At 40.1% G+C, this 24,190-nt stretch overlaps 1 protein-coding gene across 2 annotated transcripts in view; it reads right to left on the bottom strand.

Moving 5' to 3' along the window:
* Positions 1–7,419: 7,419 nt before the first annotated feature.
* The window catches only part of apaf1 (apoptotic peptidase activating factor 1), a 200,877-nt gene continuing 184,106 nt past the window's right edge, over positions 7,420–24,190 (bottom strand). For both annotated transcript variants that reach the window (XM_080207306.1, XM_080207307.1), the window contains one exon: positions 7,420–8,243. In XM_080207306.1, the coding sequence (XP_080063432.1) occupies positions 8,097–8,243 (147 nt within the window). In that variant the 3' untranslated portion in view covers positions 7,420–8,096. The remainder of the gene's footprint in view (positions 8,244–24,190) is intronic.

Below are 24,190 nucleotides of genomic sequence, written 5' to 3'. Positions count from 1 at the left end.
TACTCCTGACTTGTGGTTTGCAGATGATGGATAGGTTTTGGGGAATTAGGAGGCGAGTTACTCTTCACAGAATTCTCAGTCACTAACCCATTCTTACAACCACAACATTTTATGACTTGTCCAATTCAGTTTCTGGTCAATGGGAATTCAGCGATGATAATGCCATTGAATGTCCAGGGGAGAGGGCTAGATTAGTCACATGTGCAAATGCAACATGTGTTGCATTTATAATAACAAGGCAATGATTAACTTGTTTTGGCTTAAACTCATTACAATCAACTTAAATTGAGTAATTATCATTTCAGAATTTCATCTGTCCTGCACAAAGATGATTAGCAGTTTTGTTTAATATGCAATTTATGCACAGAATAACAGAACAAATGGCCACACTCATCATAATTAAGCAAACAACATGTCTTCACAAAACTGAAATCAGTTTAACAAATCAAAGAAACAGAAACAGCATTTTCGAAAGTGGAAGTGGCAACATGCTAGCAATTGCCTTGCTGCACCATTTCGTAATGTCAGCATTTAAAATGAGATGGTTACACAGGCCTTCGAGGCACAAAATTGCAGATATATTTAAAAACCATCACAGGAAAAAAAGCACTGGTCTGATATACAGTAAAACATACATCACCTATCCTATCTGTATCTCATTTATAAATATCTATAATTTACTAGATAATGTTTATGAGATAGAACCTTTCTCATGTTGCAGGTCATGCCCTTAATTCTAGAATGCAGACATCCAATGAGAGAACAACAAATGGTGATATATTTGCCCCATAAAGACCCAGGTGTCTTTATTGTTAGGAACATAGAAACAGGGTTAGGCCAATCATTCTCTCAAGACTGCTCTACCATTCACTTGGTCATGTCTGATCCATATCCTGATTCCATTTACCTCATTTGTTTCCAAATCCCTTAATATTCAAGCCTAACAAAAATCCATCGTCCTCAGTTGATATTTTCAGTTGACTGATCTTCTAGGCACGATCCCTCTCCTAGGAATGGGGTCCAACATGATGGAAACAATGCTTGGTGGGGTTGTTCAAAGAAGTAGGAAGTGGTCATTATTACTCTCTTCAGTAACATAGATGGATTTATTTTAGGTGTAGGCGCATGTGCATCCCAGGTGTGAATGAAATCTGAATGTTTGTTGAGATTAGACCAGTCGTGAAGAGTGATTTCAGAGCCTGAAAAATTAATATTGGGCACGTTTATTTTGTAATTGGTGACTCCATGGGCAAAACTGAATAGGAAATGGAAGCCAGTATTAACATTATTAGGCAGAAATGTAGTCATGCCAATTTTATAAACAATGCATACAATTTGAAGACTCAAAGTCATTTGAGGTAGAAATTTGGATTATGGATAATACAGTGGTGAGTTTCAATGACTGAAATGGCCTTTTGTGACCACTGGTGGTCTGTATAGATAGCATGTTTCATTTGATGCATCGTGACAAGGAAATCTGCAAATTTATATACTTGCAAATACTTGTAAACTTCTGTTTCAGAGCATAACATGGGGAATCACCAAGGAATAAAATTAACTTTATAAAATTAAAGTTTATTATTTATTTGTCACAAGTAGGCTAACATTAACACTGCAATGAAGTTACTGTGAAAATCTCCTAGATGCCACACTCTGATGTCTGTTCGGGTACAGAGGGAGAATTTAGCATGGCCGATGCACCTAACCAGCACATCTTTCGGATTGTGGAGGGAAACTGGGACACCTGGAGGAAACCCATGCAGATATGGGGAGAATGTGCAGATTCTGCGCAGACAGTGATCCAAGCCAGCAATCGAACTTGGATTCCCAGCACTGTGAGGCAGCAGTGCTAACCACTTTGCCTCCGACAAAATAAAGTAATTTAGACAATGTTTGCTGTCCTGCGAAAGCGCATTTGAAGCTGCTTTAACATCAATATTTGATACTCACTGGTATTTCTTCTATATGGCCATTCTTTCTGTGTCAGGTTAGTGAACGACCATTATTTGCATTTATATAGCACCTTCAACAGAGTAAAAGTTCCCAAGATGCTTCACAGGAGCATCATCAGACAATTAGACATTAGGGCAGATGACCAAAAGCTTGGGCAACAAAGGAGCATCTTAAAGGAGGGAAAGCAGGGAATTCCAGAACTTAGGGCCATGACACAGAGAGGACTGAAACCTTCAGGGATTTGAAAACATGATTGAGAATTTTTTGAAATTGTGCTGAGAGTCAATGTAGGTCAGCAAACAAAACAGTGATGGGTGAACAGGACAAAGTGTGAATTTAATATACAGGCAACGTGGTTTTGGATGAACTCATGGAATCAGATTGTTTTTAACCACTAAGCTAGTCCCAAATACCCATGTTTGGCCCATATCCCTCTATATCCATCTTACCCTTGTGCTTGTCCAAATGCTTTTTAAAATACAAAATTGTACCCACCTCTACTACTACCTCTGGCAGCTTGTTCCAAACACTCACCACCCTCTGGGTGAAAAAAACTGCCCCTCTGGACCTTTTTGTATCTCTTCCCTCTCACCGTAAACCTATGCACTCTAGCTTTAGACTCCCATACCTTTGGGAAAAGATGTTGACTATCTAGCTGATCTATGCCCCTCTATTTTATAAACCTCTGTAAGATCACCCTTAAGCCTCTTACTTTATATAGGGAAAATATAATATTTCATATTATATAAAATACTTTATATTCCCTATATAAAATACTTTATATAGGGAAAATATGACCCAGTCTTCCAGCCTGTTCTTATAATTCAAACCAGCAAGTCCCAGTAGCATCCTAGTAAATCTTTTCTGCACTCTTTCTAGTTTAATAATATAATTATTAATTTAATAATATAACTATAGGGTAACCAGAACTGTACACAGTATTCCAAGTGTGTCCTAACAAATTCAACAAGACATCCCAATTCTGTATTCGATGTTCTGACCAATGGAACAAAGCATGCTGAATGCCTTCTTCACCACTCTGTTCACCTATGACTCCTTTCTCAAGGAGCTATGAACCTGTACTTTTAAATCTCTCTATTCTATAACTCTCCCCAACACCATACTGTTGACTGAGTCCTGCCCAGGTTCGATCTACCAAAATGCAACACCTCGCAATTATCTAAATTAAACTCCATCTGTCATTCATCAGCACACTGGCCCAACTGATCAAGATCCCGTTGCAATTCTAGATAACCTTCTTCACTGTCCACTATCCCGCCTATCTTGATGTCATCTGCAAGCTTACTTACTATGCCACCTAAATTCTCATCCAAATCATTAATATAAATGAGAAATAACAGTGGACCCAGCACCGACCCCTGAGGCACACCGCTGGTCCTGGCTGTCTTCTACTCTTACTGTACCTAAGACAGTTTGAATTCAAGCTTAAGAAGAGTAGAAGACAGCCAGGAGAGCAATGGAATTGTCAACTGTGGAGGTAATCATCGGAAAGCAGAAAAGCTGAACCTGGTGATTTTACGGAGGTAGATGTGTGATCTCGGTGACGGAGGCAAGTTCAATTCTGGGCTCAATACAACACCCAAGTCACCAAAATGTCTGGTTCAGTCTTAGAGAGCTGCCAGGGAGCAGCATGAAGTTGGTAGCTAGATAAGTGGAGTTTGTGATGGAGTCCAGAGATAATGGCTTTGGAGTTCCGAAATTTAGTTGGATGAAATTCCAACCCATCCAGTTTGGATGTCAGGCAGGCACTGTGAAAAGACTGGAAATTCGAGAGAGGTAGAGCTGGATATTGTCAATTGCATGAGATACTTAAGTTGTATTTTCAGATGGATGTTGCTGGGATGTAAATGAGAAATAGGGGGCAGCCAAGGGTTTGTCCAGTGTGTGTGCAAGAGGAGAGGCCATTGCAGGTGGATTCTCTCGCTGTGACTGTACAAATAAGAACAGAACCAGGGAAAAGCAGTTCCATGGAGAGGTATTGAAGGAGGATGGTGTGGCTAATTATGTGAAAGGCTGTAGACTGGTTAAAATGGATAAAAGGAGCAACTTAGCAAGGTCACAGAAACAAAGGATGTCATTTGTGACTTTGCGACGGCAATTATAGTGCTTGTCCAGGGCAGAAACCTTAAGATCACTCACCTGATGAAGAAGCAGCGCTCTGAAAGCTCGAGATTCCAAATAAACCTGTTGGACTTTAATCTGGTGTTATGAGACTCCTTATCATAAATCAGAGAGGCAGCAACATTTTCAAGGGCTTTGGAGATGAAAACGGAGAATGAAAAATGCTGTCAGGCTATTGCACTTGGTGCAACATCCCGGTTTCCAACACCAGATAACCTGACTATTGCTAGCTCAGAGTTACTAAAGCTAAATACAGCACTCCAAGTGATGTGAACAGCACAGATCTGCAATCAAAACTGGGAATTCTGCTCAGTGAGACTTTAAACTCAATATTTGTCCACTAGGCTGTAACAGAAAGTCAACCTCAATTCCTGCTTGAAGAAGGGCAAAATATCATTTGCACACACACACACACACACACACACACACACACACACACACACACACACACACACACACCAGCAACGATGCAATAATAATGAATTCAAAAGGAGAATGGGAATATTTAAACCATACATACCCCATTAATTTGTTTTCAATCAACTCGACAAGAACTGACAATGGCTGAAAAGCACATTAACTTTTTACAGGGTTCTTTTATATAAAAGAAATCTGGTCTCTGTTGAGGTAACACACTTCCAAGCACTCATTAAAACGCTATCAACTTCCACAATGTTCAATCACAAAGGTTAGATGCAAGCACATTAGAGCTGATTAAAGCACAGGGCAATAGAAAACTCATTCCCTCCATGCTCATTTGCGAAATAATCTCCTGCAGAATGTAAGGAAGGAATTAATGAAAGGCGGTTAAAATCTGGCAAAGCATTTTAAGACATTACTCAGAGACAGGACTTATGTAATAGAAATTATAATAAAACATCTTGTGGTCGGCCCTCAATATTAAATGATGAGCCCATGTAGCGTTGGCAAATAGATAATCCCCTACTTTTGTAGTCTTAAATTTTTTAAGAAGTCCAATTTTCATTGGAGTGTGCCATGGAAAAAGGATGTAGTAATTGCGGGCAGTGATAATGTAATCTATGAAAACTTCGGGGAATGGTCATTAAGTGAGTTGGAAATAAGTTGGTTAAAGAAATTTTAATTTGTTTTAGCCATTTGAGAAGTCTTAAAAAGTGCTTCTTTAACAATGTGCTTACCTGATAATCTTACGATTGTGTTACCAGGTTGGTTGGTGCTCTCAGACTGATGACAGAGGTATGAATCCTGTTCACATGTCACCGTGTTTGAAAGCAGTCCCACTAAAATGTCTCATTAGGGATTGCTTCCGCAGGCACACTCTGCGTAAAAACTTCAATTCAAAACAGTAAACTCAACTATAAACCTGATGTGGACAAATGTAGTTTGTACTTAAACATGCTGCACTGCTGCAGGCATAAACTGTCTGTGCTGCAAAACCATTCATGTTGCACATCAGTGGAAGTATAGATAAAGATTTCATCTGTCGCAATTTACTGAATATGCAGCACATCCGCTTTTAAGGAACACTCTGCTGATTCATAAATCCCTACAGAGCAGTAAGAGGCCGTTTGGCTCATCAAGTCTGCACCAACAACAATCCCTCTCAGGACCTATCCCCATAACCCCACCTATTTACCCTGCTAATTCCCTTGACACTAAGTGGTAATTTAGCACAACCAATCAACCTAACCACACATCTTTGTACTGTGTAAAGAGAAGCTCCGCCATTTATTATGATCACGGCTGATCAGCCAACTCAGTAACCTGTTCCTGCTTCCCCCACCCCAGCACATATCATTTGATCCCTTTAGCCTCAAGAGCTATTTGTAACTCCTCCTTGAAAACATACAATGCTTTGGCCTCAGATCTGCTTTTTTTTTAAGGGATTTGTATGCCTTTTCCTTGGATTGAATACTACTTCAAATTTCTCTTGTAAGCCCTGGTTTGGCCACTTTTCCCATTCTTTTGTCTCAGACAGGAATGAATAATTGCCACAATTCACCCATGCACTCTTTGAATGTTTGCCATTGCCTTTCCAGTCATCCCTTTAAGTAAAATTTACCAATAAATCAAAGCCAACTCACGCCTCATAGCATCGTATTTTCCTGTATGTAGATTCAGGACCCTAGTCTCAGAGCCAACTACGTCACTCTCCATCTTGCTAAGAATTATAACACATTATAGCTGCTCATTCCCAAACGGCCTCGCAAAAGTAGATTGCCAATTATTCCCTTCTCCTTACACAATAGCCAGTGCAGGATGGCCTGTTCTTTAGTTGGTTTCTCAATGTATTGATCCAGTAAGCCACCCCATACACACTCCAGGAATTCCTCCTCTATGGTATTGTTACTAATTTGATTTGCCCAATCTATATGCAGGTTAAAGTCACCCATAATTACAGATGTTCCTTCACCACATGCATATCTAATTTGCTGTTTAATGTCATCCCAACATCACCATTACAGTTTTGAGGTCTATCTACAACCCTCACTAATATTTTTTGCCCCTAGCTATTTCTCAGCTCTACACATACAGATTCCATATCGTCGGAGCTAATATCCTTCCTCCTTCTTAACTACTAGTGCGAACCCACTGCCTTTTTGTTTTTGTCTGTCCTTTCTAAATACTGAATACCCTTAATATTCAGGAATTTAAGAGATGTATTTTTCAATTATATAAAAAGTTGATCTATTCTGCAATTTCAGCATTACTACAAGGTGAAAACTTCTAAAATATAATGGATTATAAGATAATTTAGCACACTGAGCAGCGAATTTCCAAATTATTATGGAAAATTTGCTGTTTCAGATTATTCAATCAAAAAAAAACCAAAAGTAGGATTTTTCTCCCCTCATTTATCCTCCACGCACCATATAATTTTGCCAAAATGCAATCAAAACACGTGACCAGGCTGCCTAACATGGGCTGAGGTTGTCTTTAAAGACTGTTAATGTGGTCGATGGTACTATATTACCCATCAAAACTCACTGTTTGTCTGAAGCTAATTTTCTCCCACATCTGGAATCCTTTGTGTAATGCATTATGTTGCACCTGGGCATGTGATTTCATTCTGAATCAAACCTGCCACACTCCGAGTTCAGCCTCCACTTTTTCTTCTTTGCTTCTTCTGCCCAGTTAAGGTGTACAACTGATTTGGGATGTTACATCCTATCACTTAATAATTTCAACACATCGGCACTCAATGCTGTCGCAGAACCTGCACACCTTCTTGGCAGCCACTTTGATGGCCAACGTTATTCCAAAGAAACATCAGAACTCAACAAACTACATTCTGTCCTTCACTATATCATTTGTGCAAATAAAGATGGCACAGACATCTTTGAAATAGCTGTGAAAAATTTAATCGCATGAAATATGAAAATAAAATCAGTAGAAACATTCCATTATGAATATGAACTCAACATTCTGTGTATTAAACACTGATTTTGTGAACTGCGGACCTCTTGATTTGGGTCTGATTTAGAACAACTCTGAACACTGTTTTTAAAGACTCAATGAAAAATTTCAGATATTTAACAGAACCTCTTTTCCCAGCTGCTGAAAAGATGCAACCACGGTCAGCCGACAGGTCAGACAGTGATTCTTTTTTGAACAGCACCAAACACATTATTGCAAACTGCTCAGGCAAACTGCTTACAGTGCTCCAAATCTTTAATGTGCACTGCTTCGGAGCCTCAACGCAATAAAATGTTAGCAGTGGAATCTCAGAACCCAGAGCTTGTGAATAATGGAAAGAAGCATCACACACTGTCTGTGCATGTGGTGTGCCCTGCTGGCACTCTTCCCACAAAGCTCAAGTCTCCCAATAAAGTCCAGTGGCTCAGAAGCAATTTGTTTTGTCTGAAAAATTAGAAAATATAAATGGCTCTCATTCCATATCTTGCTTTGTCTAAAAGTTTGAAGAAAATATTTTTAAGTGCAGTAAGTACAAACTTTCCCAGCAATACCAAAAAAGCTCCTCTTTTGTTTCTCCACAGTAAGGTCTATCATTTATCATTTTATCAGTTTATCATATTCAAGATGTAGAGTATTCCAATATTATCGATAGTTACATAGGTCTTGAAGTCAGATGAAACATGTATGGATTTCAGGTTTGTCCCATTAGTGTAGAATGTCTGTAGTGATTTTCCAGTGTCCATATCCCACCACTGCAAAAAAAAAATAGTCATTTTAGCTTTTAACCATTCACTTCTATGAACAAATACAATCTCTACTTGGTAGCACAGAGTAGAAGCTCTTTCTGATTCATTCTGAACAGAGTTTTTCAATGACAAAGGAAAAGCCATTAAGGTAAAGGACCATGATGCACAATGCAGGATGCTTTCATCTATCCACATGTTCAACAGGTCCAAGGTTGTAAAGGTCCAAACCACATGGGGGAGGGGGGGAGGAGGGTGGGGTGGGGAGGGGAGGGAAGGGGGGGAGGGAGGAGGAGGAGGGTGGGGTGGGGAGGGGAGGGAAGGGGGGGAGGGAGGAGGAGGAGGGTGGGGTGGGGAGGGGAGGGAAGGGGGGGAGGGAGGAGGAGGAGGGTGGGGTGGGGAAGGGAGGGAAGGGGGGGAGGTCAGCAAAGAGTGGAAGAATTCATGTGCAAGATGCACTGGAATGCAAATTGTCACACCAGCTGGTATTTTGCTGTCAAGGCCTGGTTCCAATTGACAATAAACTTCAGCTTGGCTTATTTCAACCTGAACTGGCTAATCTGGATTGTATCACAGCCTGGTATGGCTCCTGCTCTGCTCAAGACTGCAAGAAATAACAAAAGATCATGAATGTAGCCCAATCCATCATGCAAACCAGCCTCCCATCCACTGACTGTCTACACTTCCTGCTGCCTCGGCAAAGCAGCCAACATAATTAAGGACCCCACTCACCCCAGACATCCTCTCTTCCACCTTCTTCCACTGGAAAAAACGTACAAAAGTTTGAGGTCATGTACCAACTTACTCAAGAACAGCTTCATCCCTACTGCCGCCAGACTTTTGAATGGACCTACCCTGCATTAAGTTGTTCTTTCGCTACACTGTAGCTATAACTTTAACACGACATTCTGCACTCTCTCGTGTCCTTCTCTATGAATGATATGCTTTGTCAGTACAGTGCACAAAAAACAATACTAATACATGTGACAATAATAAATCAAATCAAATCCAGGAGTCAAAAGCACAGGTTCATCACTGGGCTGCAAGGATCTCAATAGTATTGTGCCAATCTCAGCCTGAAGTCCAAACCAGGCTATAGGTGCGAATTAAAAGTTTTGTTCACTGAAATAGTTTTTAAAATCTATTTTGTAATAAAAAAATAATTTTAAATACATGCCAAATTTAATTTTATTAAAAAATGTGAAAATCATGAGATCATATGTCAAAGAATAAACAACAGTACAGCACAGGTAAAGGCCCTTTGCCCATCAAGCCTGTGCCATCACATGACACCTTTCTAAAGTAAAAACCAATTGCCTCGACATGCCCATATCCCTCTATTCCCTGCCTATTCACAAATCTGTCAAGAATCCTTTTAAACATTGCTATAGCACCTACTTCTACTGTCTCCTGTAGCAGCATATTCCAGGCACTTACAACTCTCTGTGTAAAAAACCTGTTACGGCACACTATGTAAAACCTGTCTCTCACATCTCCTTTAAACTTTACCCCTTTTACCTTAAACCTATGTCCCCTAGTAATTGACGTTTCTATCCTGGGAAAAGGACTCCAACTATCCACTCCATCCATGCCTCTCATCCTTCATGTTCAAATGAAAAACCAGGTTTGTCCAATGCCTCCTCATAGCTAATATCTTCCATACCAGGCAACATCCTGGCAAATCTTTTCTGTACTTTCTCCAAAGTCTCCACATCGTTTTGGTAGTGTGGCAACCAGAATGGGCAATCCTCCAAATGTAGAATACTGAAGTTCTTACAGTTGCAACATAACTTAACAAATTTTATACTCCATGCCCCATCTAATGAAGACAAGCATGCCATATGCTTTCTTTACCATCTTATCCACATGTGTTGCCACCTTTGGGGAACTGTGGACCTGTATGCCTATATCCCTCGGTGTGGTAATGCTTCTAAGGGTTCTGCCAATTACTGTATACTTGCTTCCTGCAAGAGACCTTCCAAAATGCTTTACTTCACCTTTGTCCAAATTAAATTCCATCTGCCATTTCTCTGACCAAGCCTCCAGCCTATCTGTATCATGCTGTAACCTCTGGTAATTCTCCTCACAATCCACAGTTCCCCCAATCTTTGTGTCGTCTGCAAATTTACTAATCTTTCAGACAAACAGATTCAGTCTCACATTGGGGATGTGTGAAAATGAAAACATTCAGGTGCCAATCTTCTTCATTAATGTTTCACATCTAACGTAAGCAGCTACACATGCTTTTTCAGGCATAAACATGTCATCAAGTGACAGCAGTTATGAACGTTTTGAAACAAAATGTATAAATTTAAAATTTATGTTCAACATATTATAAATTGTTTCAAATCTGAACAGAAAACTCTAAAACCTGCACTGAACAGTGCTCTTAAGCACTTAACGGCTCAATTCTCATGACAGTTTGCACATGCAACAGCCTATTACTGAATAATGCACCACACAGACAAGTGTTCAGCATGTTCATTTGCTTCTGAGAAGAAAGCCAGATTTACAAAGTGATTATTTTTTCTATTGTTTAGAGAGGGATAAAGGTCATTGCTGGCACATTTTGACAAAATGCAGGACTTGCATACAAACTGACAAAAAGGATAAGTTGGGATGACTACGCTAATTTGCCAATGCTTTTATTCAAAGGGTTTCACTTTTACATTGCATTTGACATCTAAAGAACATCCCAGGCCTGAATTTTCCATCCCCGTTGATTCCTGGCAGGCCCTCTGCCATTTCACACTCAATTGGGTGTTGATAGGAAGAGGGCTGGACTTCTGTCTGCCCTTGGAAGGAAGTCCCGCATTGGTCAACAGCTCCCCAGCCAATCCAGGCACCGTGCTGCACTGGCCAGAAGAGGTACTGCAGCACCCTCCTCAGCTTTAAGGCCTGGATCACAATTGAGGCAAGCCCCAGCGTTGGGAGAGGGCATCCTTGGTGTTTTTGGGAGGAGGGGGGAGGGGCTGCTGGGGATGCAACCGCCACCCCCTCCCCCCTGAGTTTCCTCCCAGGATGGAGATGCATGAATGTCAGTTTTCCATCCTGCTCTGACCAGTGACCACCAGCCTAAAAACTGAGGCCATTATAAGTGACCATAAAGTGGGTTACTTAAGGACCTTAACAGGCTATAGGGCAGGTTTCCTGCTTGAGATTCTGCCCACCTGCTAGAATTCCATATAATTTTATATCTGTACCCCTCACCAGCCTCAGAACCCACTTGGTGGAGCACAAAATTCTGGCCCTTGATTTGCTTTTCTTCAAAGAGTAAACTCACTCTTATTTTCCTATTTGCTGGCAACTGGTCGTGGTAAATCATGGAAGTACTTTAAAAAAAGTCTAATGAGATGTTGGTCTTGTGCTGCCTGACTAGCAGAAGTCCTAAAATAAAATCGGATGACATAGATCAGACAGAGCTGAAATATCACTTGCATGAGTGGACTGCAATAGCTCAGCAACAATATTACTGTACTTGTGAGTGTGTGGTGTGGGTCAGCAATGATGATGACAGGTTTCAGGAATTTAAGGAAAAAAAAATTGGATCTGTTCTCTTCAGAAAAAAAAGCAAAATTTGTTAAAGAATGTTTCATCGGAAAGACTGAGTGACACAGTAGTTAGCACTGCACCCTCAGAGTGCCCAGGGACCCGGGTTTGACTCCAGCCTTGGCTGACTGTGTGGAGTTTGCACATTCTCCCCATGTCTGCTTGAGTTTTCTCCGGTTTCCTCACACAGTCCCAACATGTACAAATTAAGTGGATTGGCCATGCTGAATTGCTTCCGAGTATCCAAAGGTGTGTGGGTTTGATGGATTGGCCATGGTAAACACACAGTATTATGGGGATGGCGCAGGGGGGAGGGCCTGAAAGGGATGCACTTTTGGAGAATCAGTGCAGACTTGATGGGCTGGATGGCCTCTTTCTGCACTGTAGGGGCTCTATGGAAAGAAGGAAATCAAGCAATCTAGTTAAGAGGCAGGAAGCCAATGTTGAGATTAACCAAAGAGGGCCAAGTTCATGTGTTAAATGAGTTAGAATCATAGAATCACAGAAACCCAAGAAAGCAGAATGAGGCCATTCAGCCCATCGAGTCTGCACCAACAACAATCCCATCCAGGCCCTATCCCCATCACCCGACATATTTACCCTGCTAATCCCTCTAACCTATGCATCTTGGTACACTAAGCAGCAATTTAGCATGGCCAATTAACATAACCTGCACATTTTTGGAGTGTGGGAGGAAACTGGAGCACACGGAGGAAACCCACTCAGAAATGGGGAGAATGTGCAAACTCCACACAGACAGTGACCTGAGGTCGGAATCAAACCTGGATCCCTGGCACTGTATGCCACCACCAGTCTAAGTCTGTCAAATGTTTTAATAGTTTTTGTCACCAGTAACACAAAGTTCAGTCTATTTCAAATGCCATATTGTTATAACATCATAATTAGGCTTAAAGAATGAGAATATTTTTGGATGTTTCAAATCTATGTGATTAGTTAAGATCATGAATGCACTTTACACAGACCCTTGTCAAGCTTCCAAAATAGAAAGAACTTGCATAAGAATATTTCTCAAATAGGTGCAAGTCTTTTTTTGAAGTGTAATGTAGGAAACACAGCAGCCAACTGGTGTGCACAGCCATCCTTCACAAACAGTACTGTTATAATGGTCAGATGGTTTGTTTCAAATGGTATCAATTGAAGGTAAATGTTGGCCACGAGACCAGGAGAAGAGTGCTTTGATTTTGATTTTATTTATTATTGTCACATGTATTAACATACAATGAAAAGTATTATTTCTTGCATGCTAAGAATTCTTTTGTGTTTACCCCAGAGTGACTTTGCATCCTATCTAAAAGTGCCATCTCCAATAGAGCAGCCTCCCTTGACTTTGCACTTAAGAGTCATCCTGGATTATGTGTTAGTCTCCAGGGACAGGGAGGAAAGATAATATAGCAAGGCACCAGAGAAAGATAAAGAAAATAACTTTATTCACTGATTTTCTGAATGCAATGCCACTGGAGATTGATGCATGCATGGTATGCAAGTACCCAAGTCATTTACATTCCTGCTAAATCTGCTTTCAACTGCTGTTTCAACAAAGCTAATTGATATTTCAGGATATCAAAATATAAGCAACATATGCTGGTAGATAAAAGAATTGCTTTAAGTTCTTAATGCACATCATGCCTGCATCAGATTGCAAGGCCTAACATCAGAGGCTACCATATCCAATCATTCCACTCAATTGTCTTGCAATGTTCATTGGTTTGTGAATCATTCTTCACAATGCTGCAGCACATTTCCCTCAGCATGTTTGGGATTTGTTTTTGATCCTATACTGGACTAAGAAATGTGAGAAGTCAATTTCAGCGCAAGGTTCCAAATCTGACCACCTGCTGCCAGTCTCTAGAAATGGCTCATTAATTCAGGACAAGAAATTGCTGATCGGGAGCAGGGACGAGAGAGAAGGCATCACATTGGCATAGGCTTGAGAAAGCTTTAGCCTTCAGCTAGCTGGTCATATGAAACTTGACCAGGGAATAGCTGATGTGGAGTCTGGGCACGAAAGGTGTAAACCTATTCCAAAAGATAGCATTGACATTTACTGCGATCATACTGATTTAAAAAGGAACATATTTTCTAGTTTCACACTTGGCAAATGACCAGCAATGTAAAGTTACAAACATCAGGATTTCACAAGCAATTTCCTTCTGGGTGCCAGAAAAGTGGACCAATGCACAATTTTGTGAACCGATTTTGTGAACCAAGATTAACATTGCCACAATATTAAAATTTATTTATTAGTCATAAGTAAGGCTTACATTAACACTGCAATGAAGTTACTGTGAAATTTCCCTAGTCGCCACGCTCTGCTACTTTTTTGGGTCAACGCGCCTAATCAGCAAGTTTATTTATTAGTCATAAGTAAGGTTTAACGTAAGCCTTACATTAGCACTACAATGAAGTTATTGTGAAATTCCCCTAGTCGCCACTCTCCAGCGCCTTTTTGGATCAAAGCATCTAATCAGCATGTGTTTCAGACTGTGGGGGGAAACCCACGCAGACACAGGGAGAACATGCAAACTCCACACACACACACTGACTCAAGCCGGGAATTGAACCTGGGTCCCTGGCACTGTGTGGCAGCAGTACTAACCACTGTGCCACCGTGTCGTCCAATTCACGTTGTTAAATATGAATGCTTGTTTCATTGCTTTAGCCATAACAATTGCAGGATCTAATCAACGACAAAGAATTAAATAAGTCCCTTGCCTGACTATTGGCATTTTAAATTATTCGGTTGAAAATGCTTGTGCTGCTCTGATTCTCATTGCAACGCATAGGAAGCAAACTGCACAGGTCCAACATTTACAGCAATATAAATATGGCTGTCGCTGCTTGAGGTTACATTTACTGCTGCTTCCAATAAAAGACCTTTATTATATCAAGCTCACACTGTCAAAATCAAGTATGACAGCTTTACTACATTTCTTTCCCAGAAATTTTCAAAATATACGATCACTTTGCTGCACAAAACGAGTGCAGCGTAACTTATGCCATAGGTTAGTCAGACCTTACTGAACTGCGTCAACACTGATGTTGAAAAAATGACAGGCTCTTTCAATCTAAAGATTGTTTATCCAGAGATGATTAAGTCATTCTCTCAGAAGGAAACGGCATTACATGTCAGAACAGCATAAGTCGTTCATCAAACAAATGCCAAACTGAATCCATGCAAACGAGGAAAAATAGCCATTATTTCTAGAAACTCACACCTAGGGTTAGTTCTGCTGTGCAATTTTCCATAATGGTGGCTGTCAACATACTGAGCTGTAAATTGATGCATTGACAGTAACACACAGGTGGAAAGGAATTACACATTCAGCTGAGTGAGGATTCTAACTATAAAATAATGCGGCTCGCAGTGTGGAACCAACGTGCTGTAGATCTTAAAGGTTTGTTTCCTAATGGCAGACCCTCTGGCAAGTTATTCATCACTAGGTTCACTCATACCAATGCACGTTAACTTATTCTGACCACATAAAAGGAGAAACAGTGGGAGATATTTCATTCCCTCAATGAAACCGCTTTCCAGCACTGTTCCAACATCTGGAAAAGCCAGAATTGTTAAACCCAATTCATAATTCATGTTAAATTAAGGCAATTAAGAAATTGCTGTCATCGCCTGCAAAAAAAAAATTATATGAACTCAAACTCAGGACTGAAATGCATTAAATGCTGTAATGTAATCACATTTTACTACGTGAAAGCTAACCAAGTGCCTCCACGATAAAAGACAGTGTCAGCAAAAACAATCAAGTTGTGAAAAAAATATTAGAAATCAAGCATTGCTTCAATGAAAGGAGATTATTGATTAGTTGCTCGGAGATCATTTGGAAGATTTTATAGTTTATTGATATGCACCTCATTAATTAGTGCTGTACCTTAGCCAAAAGAAATAATGCCATTTTATTAGACCCATGATTGATCTCAATTTACCATGGCATTCTTTAATGGTGTGCAAGTTGCATCTGTGTAGGATTCAACAGGTGACGACGCACTGGGCAACTGATTTAATGGGGGTAATTTTAACTTCACGCAAAATTAAATGCCTTGCACATAATATAAAATGAGCCACTAGTTCCCATAATCATCTACACTGAGCCAAATTGTTTTCAAATGACAACATCTGGGCTTCCAGGATTTTTCCTGATGCTTTTGGACTGGATTTGGCAATTCCATCCATCTTCCTGTGCTTTTGGCTCTAGCCTGCTGCTTCTAGGTCTGTCGTAACTTTTCATTCTTGCCTCCTCAATTTTCAATTGAACGCCTGAAAACATTCTATAAAAGTTGTGAGTTGTGTTTCCTCACCAGTAATGACAGGTTACCTGAACTAGAATTCCTGTGTTTAGTTATCTCTTTTCTCAGTATTTGACCTAACAAATGAGCATTTATGTTTATTTTATGTTCAAGAAGTGCTCATTTCCATAGAAATAGGTTCCTTAATATCTTCTCCATTTTTGTTTCTGAACAATGCTAATATTCTGACTTTTGACAATTCATGCAAAAACGTGTGTTATGCAAACTGGACTAGTCGCAACAATTTGGCTTATTCACACTTGACTTCCTATCTACAGCCTGTTGTCGCATTGTCAGCTAATTTTTGAATAAGGATAATTTTTGATTACCTCACTTATGCCTTTAGGACTGGTGAAAATTTAACATTCCAAAGAGCCTGATCTTCAACAGAAGAGAAATTGTATTAAGAGCTCACAAAATGTCAATTCATGGTTAAATCTTTTTGGGGACCCTACTAAATAGCTCTAGTGCGTCCTGTATCAAGTTTTTATTTTACAACATACACTCGGGAATCACAATTTTCTTAATTGGGTCAATCAGGTCAGCTAGAAGATTCTACATGTAATTTTGTGAAACCTTAAATAAGTTTCTTCGCATATTTCAGTCGGTCTTTAAATATTTTATCAGAGCCTTATTAAAATACTGCATCTTGCTTAACTGGGGAACAGGTTTCTGAGGTTACAAAGAATCTGAAAATGTCTCAAACATGTGGTGGATGTGTTCAAAAATATCCAGCTTCCATTTTTTTTCACAATGCGGAATCTTTTCCTTTGAACAGCTGAGTTAATAGCAATGCAAAATACGTCAATCTCATCCCTTGCTTTCTCCAAAACTGACTCCTTGAGATATGCCCTTTGGTGATCTAGCCCAACCTGTCTCTTCTGCTGCTTCTTCCTCCTAACTCTTCGCTGTTCTTTCATGGTGTCTGGGCAGTCAGCTCCCTAGATACATGCAAATGCAACCATGACAATCTTCTGCCATTCATAGGCCATTTCTTCCACCTACGCCATCCCAAATTCTCTCCTGCTGCTTATTCTAATTTTAGCCTGAAGTTAACTGCTAATATAACTGTTTGCTAGTTAAAACCCATCTCCTGACATGACCTTGAGAGGTCTGATAACAGTTTGGGCTTCCTTGGATTTTCTGGCAAATCTGGCTTCAAACGCCTGGGGCTCTCTCTGGGAATCAAGATAGCATTTCAATGCTGGACTACACTGGATAAACAGTAAGCCTCTGCTTCTGTTTATAACCTGGTCTTCTTTGATTTCTAAGTCGTGGAAAAGATCTGGAAAAATCTAGATCATCTTTCAAACTTGGCTTCAGATTTCTAGACTTCTCTCAACATCAAGACGACATTTACTGTCTGGACGACACTGCGTTAGAAATATGGTGAGCATAAGATTAACTTGAAATAAGGTTGACGTTCCAAGATCACTTTTACTGGAAACTGCGAAGGTTTCCACTGTCATAGAAACCAGGCTAGAGAAATCATTATTCTTCGATAAGGTGAGCTAGTCTGAACAAGGAGCCAGAGTTGAATGCATTCAATTATATGCATAGTATGATGTGATGTACAATAACATGTGTTAACACCCTGATAAGGAATAAGAACATATTGAATTGTATTGAATGATCATTTTGAATGCCCATCAGCAGGTCTTACTAGTCTCAGACCAAAATGACAGATAATGGAACAGAATCTTCTGGGGAGTTAGTATGGGACCACAGATGGGAGGATACTAATCTGAGAAAGACAGTTTGAGAGATGGTAAGGAACAGATGAGGTAAAAGTGATCCACCAAGGCCAGAATACATGAGAAAGCCTGTGGGCTAATGGAAGGTAGATTAACATTGAAGCTTAGACAAAGGACTCAATGTCTTGCAGGGTACTTTGAAATAAAGTACACATTCATAGACCAAAAGGCCTTATCAATAACCCATTTAATGACCAATTGCCTGACAAAATCAGAGTAAAAACAAGTGAAATAAATGTGATAATTCAGAGTTGGATCTATTTTGATATTTTCCCCCCCACTGGTAAATGAAATACACATCTATTGAATTTATATTTTAGATATGTAAATTATGCATTTTGCCAAAGACACTTAGTGATTTGCCAAGTGTTTGGATTAGAAAAGCCAATTTTCGTCTTGTGGCGCCTAATAATTTTTAAGTTCAACAATTATAATTTTTTTGAAAAAGGCTCTTCAGATTAGTAACGCTGCTGACTCCTGGACCATACCATAAGGCCCAACTTCTATCTCTGATCTGCTGTTCTTTCAGAATATTTAAAGTAACTTCAATCACTTTCTTGCCTTTGCTCACCTCTGCAGTAACTGAGACACTGCAGTGGCTTGCTGAGTCTGTGATTGGCCACTGGTTATGTTGGCTTTGCACCTTCAATCCTCATCAGGGAAACAAAATTGTTCAGCTGGGCAAAGGACAAACCTCTGCTGCTTCTGGGCATTATGGTTTCCCCAACTTCAACATTATCCTTCTGATCCTGCAGCTCACTCTGTACCCCTTCTGCCTCCTCATTCCCTTGAAAATATAGAGAGGAATGGCCTCCAACAAGAAATTCAAGGAGCTTATGGACTTTGTCAACAAGGCTGAGACCACCAGATTAGCTGTCTTGCCGCACTCCCTCCTTTCACTAGTGCACTGGGACAAACTTTCACGGACATTCTACTCTGCCCTGAACTCGTATCTTTCCCTAGTTTCTCTTCTATCTCTTTTCGATTGCCCTCCAAACTCATCTTGTCCATTAGCCCCATTTCCTGCTCTTTCACCTATTTCCACATAAACAAAAGAACAAAGAACAACCCAGCATGGGAAACAGGCCCTTCGGCCCAACGAGCCCACGCCGCCGCATCACCCTACACTATTCTACCCTGTATATCTACGAATGGAACCCCTAACTTAGCCAGATTCAGGGGAGAATAGTGTCAATTTGGTAAAACCAATCAGCCTAAGAGCACATCTTTGGGGTGTGGGAGGAAACCGGAGCTCCCGGAGGAAACCCACGCAACCATAGGGAGAATGCGCAAACTCCCACAGACATAACTGCTGATGAACCAAATTCCCCTCCTAATCTCTATAGCCAATGCTGTTAATGGTTTTCTCCCTACAGCTGCTGCCCCTCTCTCTTTTAAATCTGCCAACACAATTTGAGGGTTCCTATTATAAATGCTGACATAGGAATTTATTAATGGAAGATGTCAACACAAATGCATGGCAAAAGACGTACAGCTTGTAGACAGGAACCACAATGCAGAATTTGAGTTATGATACAAAATTTTCTCTAAAATTGAAGCTTTTCCATCAATACTGGTGAGCGCATACACACAGAAGCAATATTTTTTGATCAGCAGGTAAAGGACAACAGTCAAATGCAGTCTCCTACTGTCACTGGTGTATGAACCCAACAACACTAAGGATTGTCACAAAAAAATGATATCATTATGATTCCTTGAACTTGACGTTCAGCTGCATTAATCTCTGACAACTACAAGGAATTGCTCCATAGTCAGACAATTAAGCAGGCAGCAATCTCAGAGTGATAGGTCTCTCACAGTAGACTCAAGAAAGGATTAAGTCAATAGCTTAGCAACTTTTCACAGTTGTCCAAGTGCAAGACAAAAATTGATTCTGGCACCTCTCTGAAGGCATGGATGATTACACAGCTATACTATAATTGATCAATATGATGCTGACGTCTCTGAGGAGTGGGGGGAGGGGAGCAGAATATCAAAAGGCTTCAAACCTTTTTATATACTCTCCGGGAAGCTTCTAGGTTCAGTAAAGCATACTTCATTGTAAAGTTGAGAGCGTGGTATTCACTCGGGGTGGGGAATGAAGTAGTAGATTTTTTATTTTTAAAAGATTTTAGAGTGGCACAATAGCACAGTGGTTAACATTGCTGCCGCACAGCGTCAGGGACCTGTGTTCAATTCCAGCCTTAGGTGATGAAAGTGGGGAAGAAAACCTACTGTCATCCAGAAACACAGAATCCCTACAGTGCAGCAAGGAGGCCATTCAGCCCATTGAGCCTGCACTGACAACAACCTACCCAGGCCCTATCCCTGTAACCCCACATATTTACTCTACTAATCCCTCTTGACACTAAAGGGTAATTTAGAATGGCCAATCAACCTAACCCACAAATCTTTGGACCATGGGAGGAAACTGCAGCACCCAGAGGAAACCCATGCAGACATGGGGAGAAAGTGCAAACTCCACACAGACAGTCACCCCAGATCGGAATCAAACTCAGGTCCCTGGTGTTATGAGGCAGTGCTAATCACCGTGCTACCATGCCACCGTAATAATCTAATAAGAACCCAGTAAATCTAGTAATGTTTTAAAGTAAAAAGTGCGCTCCTTCATTCTATTAAATGACTAATAAAACTTACATTGTGAACCTGCCCTCTGTGCAATACTTCAAACGTTGAAAAATTAGAACTGGTTTTCTACTTCACACTATACTAGATAAACAGGACTTGGGCTGGGTATTGGCAATACAAACTAGTAACTTAAACTTCAACACTTTTCCTTTACAACAATAAGAAAACAAACCAGAAATAAAACTGTTTGGTCCACTGAACTACTTGCAAGATAAATATTAACTGTATAGTAAATGTGCAACAAAACAATAGTAACAAATAAATACATCCACTACCCCCATATTTATAACTAAAATGCGTCTTCCTCCCCATCCATCCCAGATTTTATTTTAACAATAAAGCGCTATGTTGACCAACAAAACTGGTCACAAAACAGACCAACAACTTACACTGGACCATCACTTAATGTGATGTGAAACAGGCATTCATAATAGTTTTGTCGTTTATTCACCAGTAAAAATCTTATGGATCAATGAGAATATAAAACTGATTTCAGAGAATATTCTTATCTTCACTACCAGCTTTATAAATAGTTGATGTCTTAGATCAGGCATAAAATAGAAAGGTATCTTCACAATATGGAAAGAAGATAAATTATTCAATCACATTTCTAAATCATTTTTGTATGACTATCTTGATATGCAAATTAAATTGCGGTTTTGTGACTGGGAATGATTCAAACATATTCCTTTTTAAGTTGTGCCTCTGATTATGTGCAATTTCATACTTAAAAGCAAATTTACTTGCTTTTTTGCAAATAAATGGAATTGCACTAAACTTGAATTTTGCAATCAACTCTTTCCAAAAAAAATTTCAGGAATGATCGGTTGTACATAAAGGAAAAAATCTGCAATAGTGAAAACGTAAATGATCGTTTATCTATTTTCAATAGTCCCTAACAGTTGTATTAATTAGATGTCAGTCGCTTTTTAAATCCCTTTGCCTCTTTTCTGTTTCTGAGTTTCTTTTTAATCTCTGCATCATTTCCCTTAGTTTAAAGTTTATTTATTAGTGTCACAAGGCTTACATGTGGAGGCTTTAGGGAGCGTATAAAAAAAGATTTACCAGGATGTTGCCTAGTATGGACGGCATTAGCTATGAGCAGAGTTTGGAGGAACTTGGCTTGTTCTCACTGGAAGGACGGAGGTTGAGGGGGTGACCTGATAGAAGAGAGGGACGTAGAGAGAGTGGATAGTCAGAAGCTTCTTCCCAGGGTGGAACAGTCAATTATTAGGGGGCATTGGTTTAAGGTGCTAGGAGCAAGGTTTAATGGAGATGTATGGGACAAAAGTTTTTTTTATACAGAAGGTGGTGGGTGCCTGGAACTCGCTACCAGGGAGGTAGTGGAAGCAGATATGATAGTGAGTTTTAGGGGGCCTCTGGACAAATATATGAATAGAATAGGAATAGAGGGATATGGTCCCCGGAAAGGTAAGGAATTTTAGTTCAGTCGGGCAGCGTGGTCGGTGCAGGCTTAGAGGGCCAAAGGGTCTGTTCCTGTGCTGTAATTTTCTTAGTTCTTTGTACATTAACACTGCAATGAATTTACTGTGAAAATCCCCTAGTCACCACACTCCAGTGCCTGTTTGGGTACACTGGGGGAGAATTTAATATGGTCAATGCACCTAACCAGCATGTCTTTCGGACAGAGAGAGAAAACTGGAGCACCCGGAGGAAACCCGTGCAGACACGGGGAGAACATGCAAACTCCACACAGATAGTGACCGAAGCTGGGAATCAAACCCAGGTCCCTGGTGCTGTGAGGCAACAGTGCTAACCACTGTGCTACCGTGCCACCCATAGGGGGAATGATCTGCTTCCAGGCACGTTTGAGTGCCCTGGTACAAACTGTGGTCCCCAAAATGATTCTTAAACTTTGCCCTCTTTCCCTTCATTTGTAAACATTCAGTGCAACCTAACAATATGGTTAAGAACTTAACAATAAATACTTGAAGGAAGACATTGGTAAGGTCACACTTAGAATACTGTGTACAGTTCTGGTCACCCTATTATAGAAAGGAAATTATTAAACTAGAAAGAGTGCAGAAAATATTTACTAGGATGCTAGTGGGACTTGATGGTTTGAGTTATAAGGAGAGGCTGGATAGACTGGGATATTTTTCCTCTGTAGCATAGAAGGCTGAGGGGCGATCTTATGGAGGTCCATAAAATAATGAGAGGCATAGATCAGTAAGATAGTCAATATCTTTTCCCAAAGGTAGGGGAGTTAAAATTAGAGGGCATAGGTTTAAGGTGAGAGAGGAGAAATACAAAAAGGTCCAGAGGGGCAATTTTTTCACTCAGACGGTGCTGAGTGTCTGGAACAAGCTGCCAGAGCTAGTAGCAAAGACGAATACAACTTTGTCTTTTAAAAAGCGTTTACGGTTACATGGATAAGATGGGTATAGAGGGATATGGGCCAAATGCGGGCAATTGGGACAAGCTTAGGCGTTTACAAAAAAAGGGTGGCATGGACAGGCTGGGCCGAAGGGCCTGTTTCCATGCTGTAAACCTCTACGACTCTATGAATTCTCTACAGTGTCGGTAACAGGGACAAGAAATAATTATAAAACTTACCACCAATTCTTTGGAATACATAATGCATTTTATTTTTGAAAAAACCTGGAAACACAGCAATGCAATGAATTACCAATTATTTTATTTGTGGTGGTATTGGTTGAAGGATGATTGTTACCAAAACAAGGGAGAGCCTTCTTTATTTTAAGTATTGTCAAATCTAACCTCTGAGTCATAAAAACTCAAGGATTTTGTTTTAACATTTCAGTTTGGAGTCCTAGCAGTGCTGCACTCCCTCAGCACCACAGGAAAAGCTTGTGTCAGCTTGTTTCAGTTGGTACTATTCATACCTCTCAGTCAGAAGGTCCAGGATGGGATGTGAAGACATCATGTAATACCATCTGAGGATGAGCTAGGAATTCTCTCATGGTTTTGGTCAATATTCCCTGATCAAATCTCAAAGTGGCAAATAAGGTTCAATGTAGCAAAGAGTGGTGTGATTCATTTAGATTAAAGGAATAGGGAAGCCACTTACTCTCTTTGAAGAATAAAAATCTAAGTTGAGAGGGGTGGGTATGTGTACACGAGCAGAACGATCTGGGAATATACACATCCATTAGATGCTTTTCAGAACAATATTCACATTTGAAAATGAAGGCACAGCAACTTTAAACCTCTATGGCAGACCTGTTAAATTTCAAACTCACTTGTAACTGAGAACTAGTTTCTGTATGTCCCAGTGCACTACTAAATATAAATTGCTAATTAGGGATCACTCACTTTAGCGATTTTAAAGAAAGAAATTGTGCTCATTAAGTTGAAGAATGACAGGAAAGGAAATGGAATACTCTCTTTTCAGCATACACTGAAACTAACTCAGCACCATGGACTGTTCCCTCTGCACTGGCTTACACGAAAAGCTGAAGACATCTGTTACTCCATTGGATCACAGATACGAGGACTTTTCCAACACACATTCTAGATTGAATTATGTTGGCAATCGGTACAATTGTTTGCAAACAAGAGCTCAGAAGTGCAAAATGATGCTTGCAGTAGCAGAATGCAGCTGCATCTTGCTACATCAATTTAGCTTCAATGACCAGATAGTTTAAGCTTCATCATGCAGAAAATTATGCACATGAATCTTTTTACATTAATTGTATTTTT

Source organism: Carcharhinus amblyrhynchos, chromosome 19 (assembly GCF_965287045.1).
Source record: "Carcharhinus amblyrhynchos chromosome 19, sCarAmb.v2.hapA, whole genome shotgun sequence".
NCBI lineage: Eukaryota > Metazoa > Chordata > Chondrichthyes > Carcharhiniformes > Carcharhinidae > Carcharhinus > Carcharhinus amblyrhynchos.
This window is presented reverse-complemented; position numbering and strand designations above follow the sequence as displayed.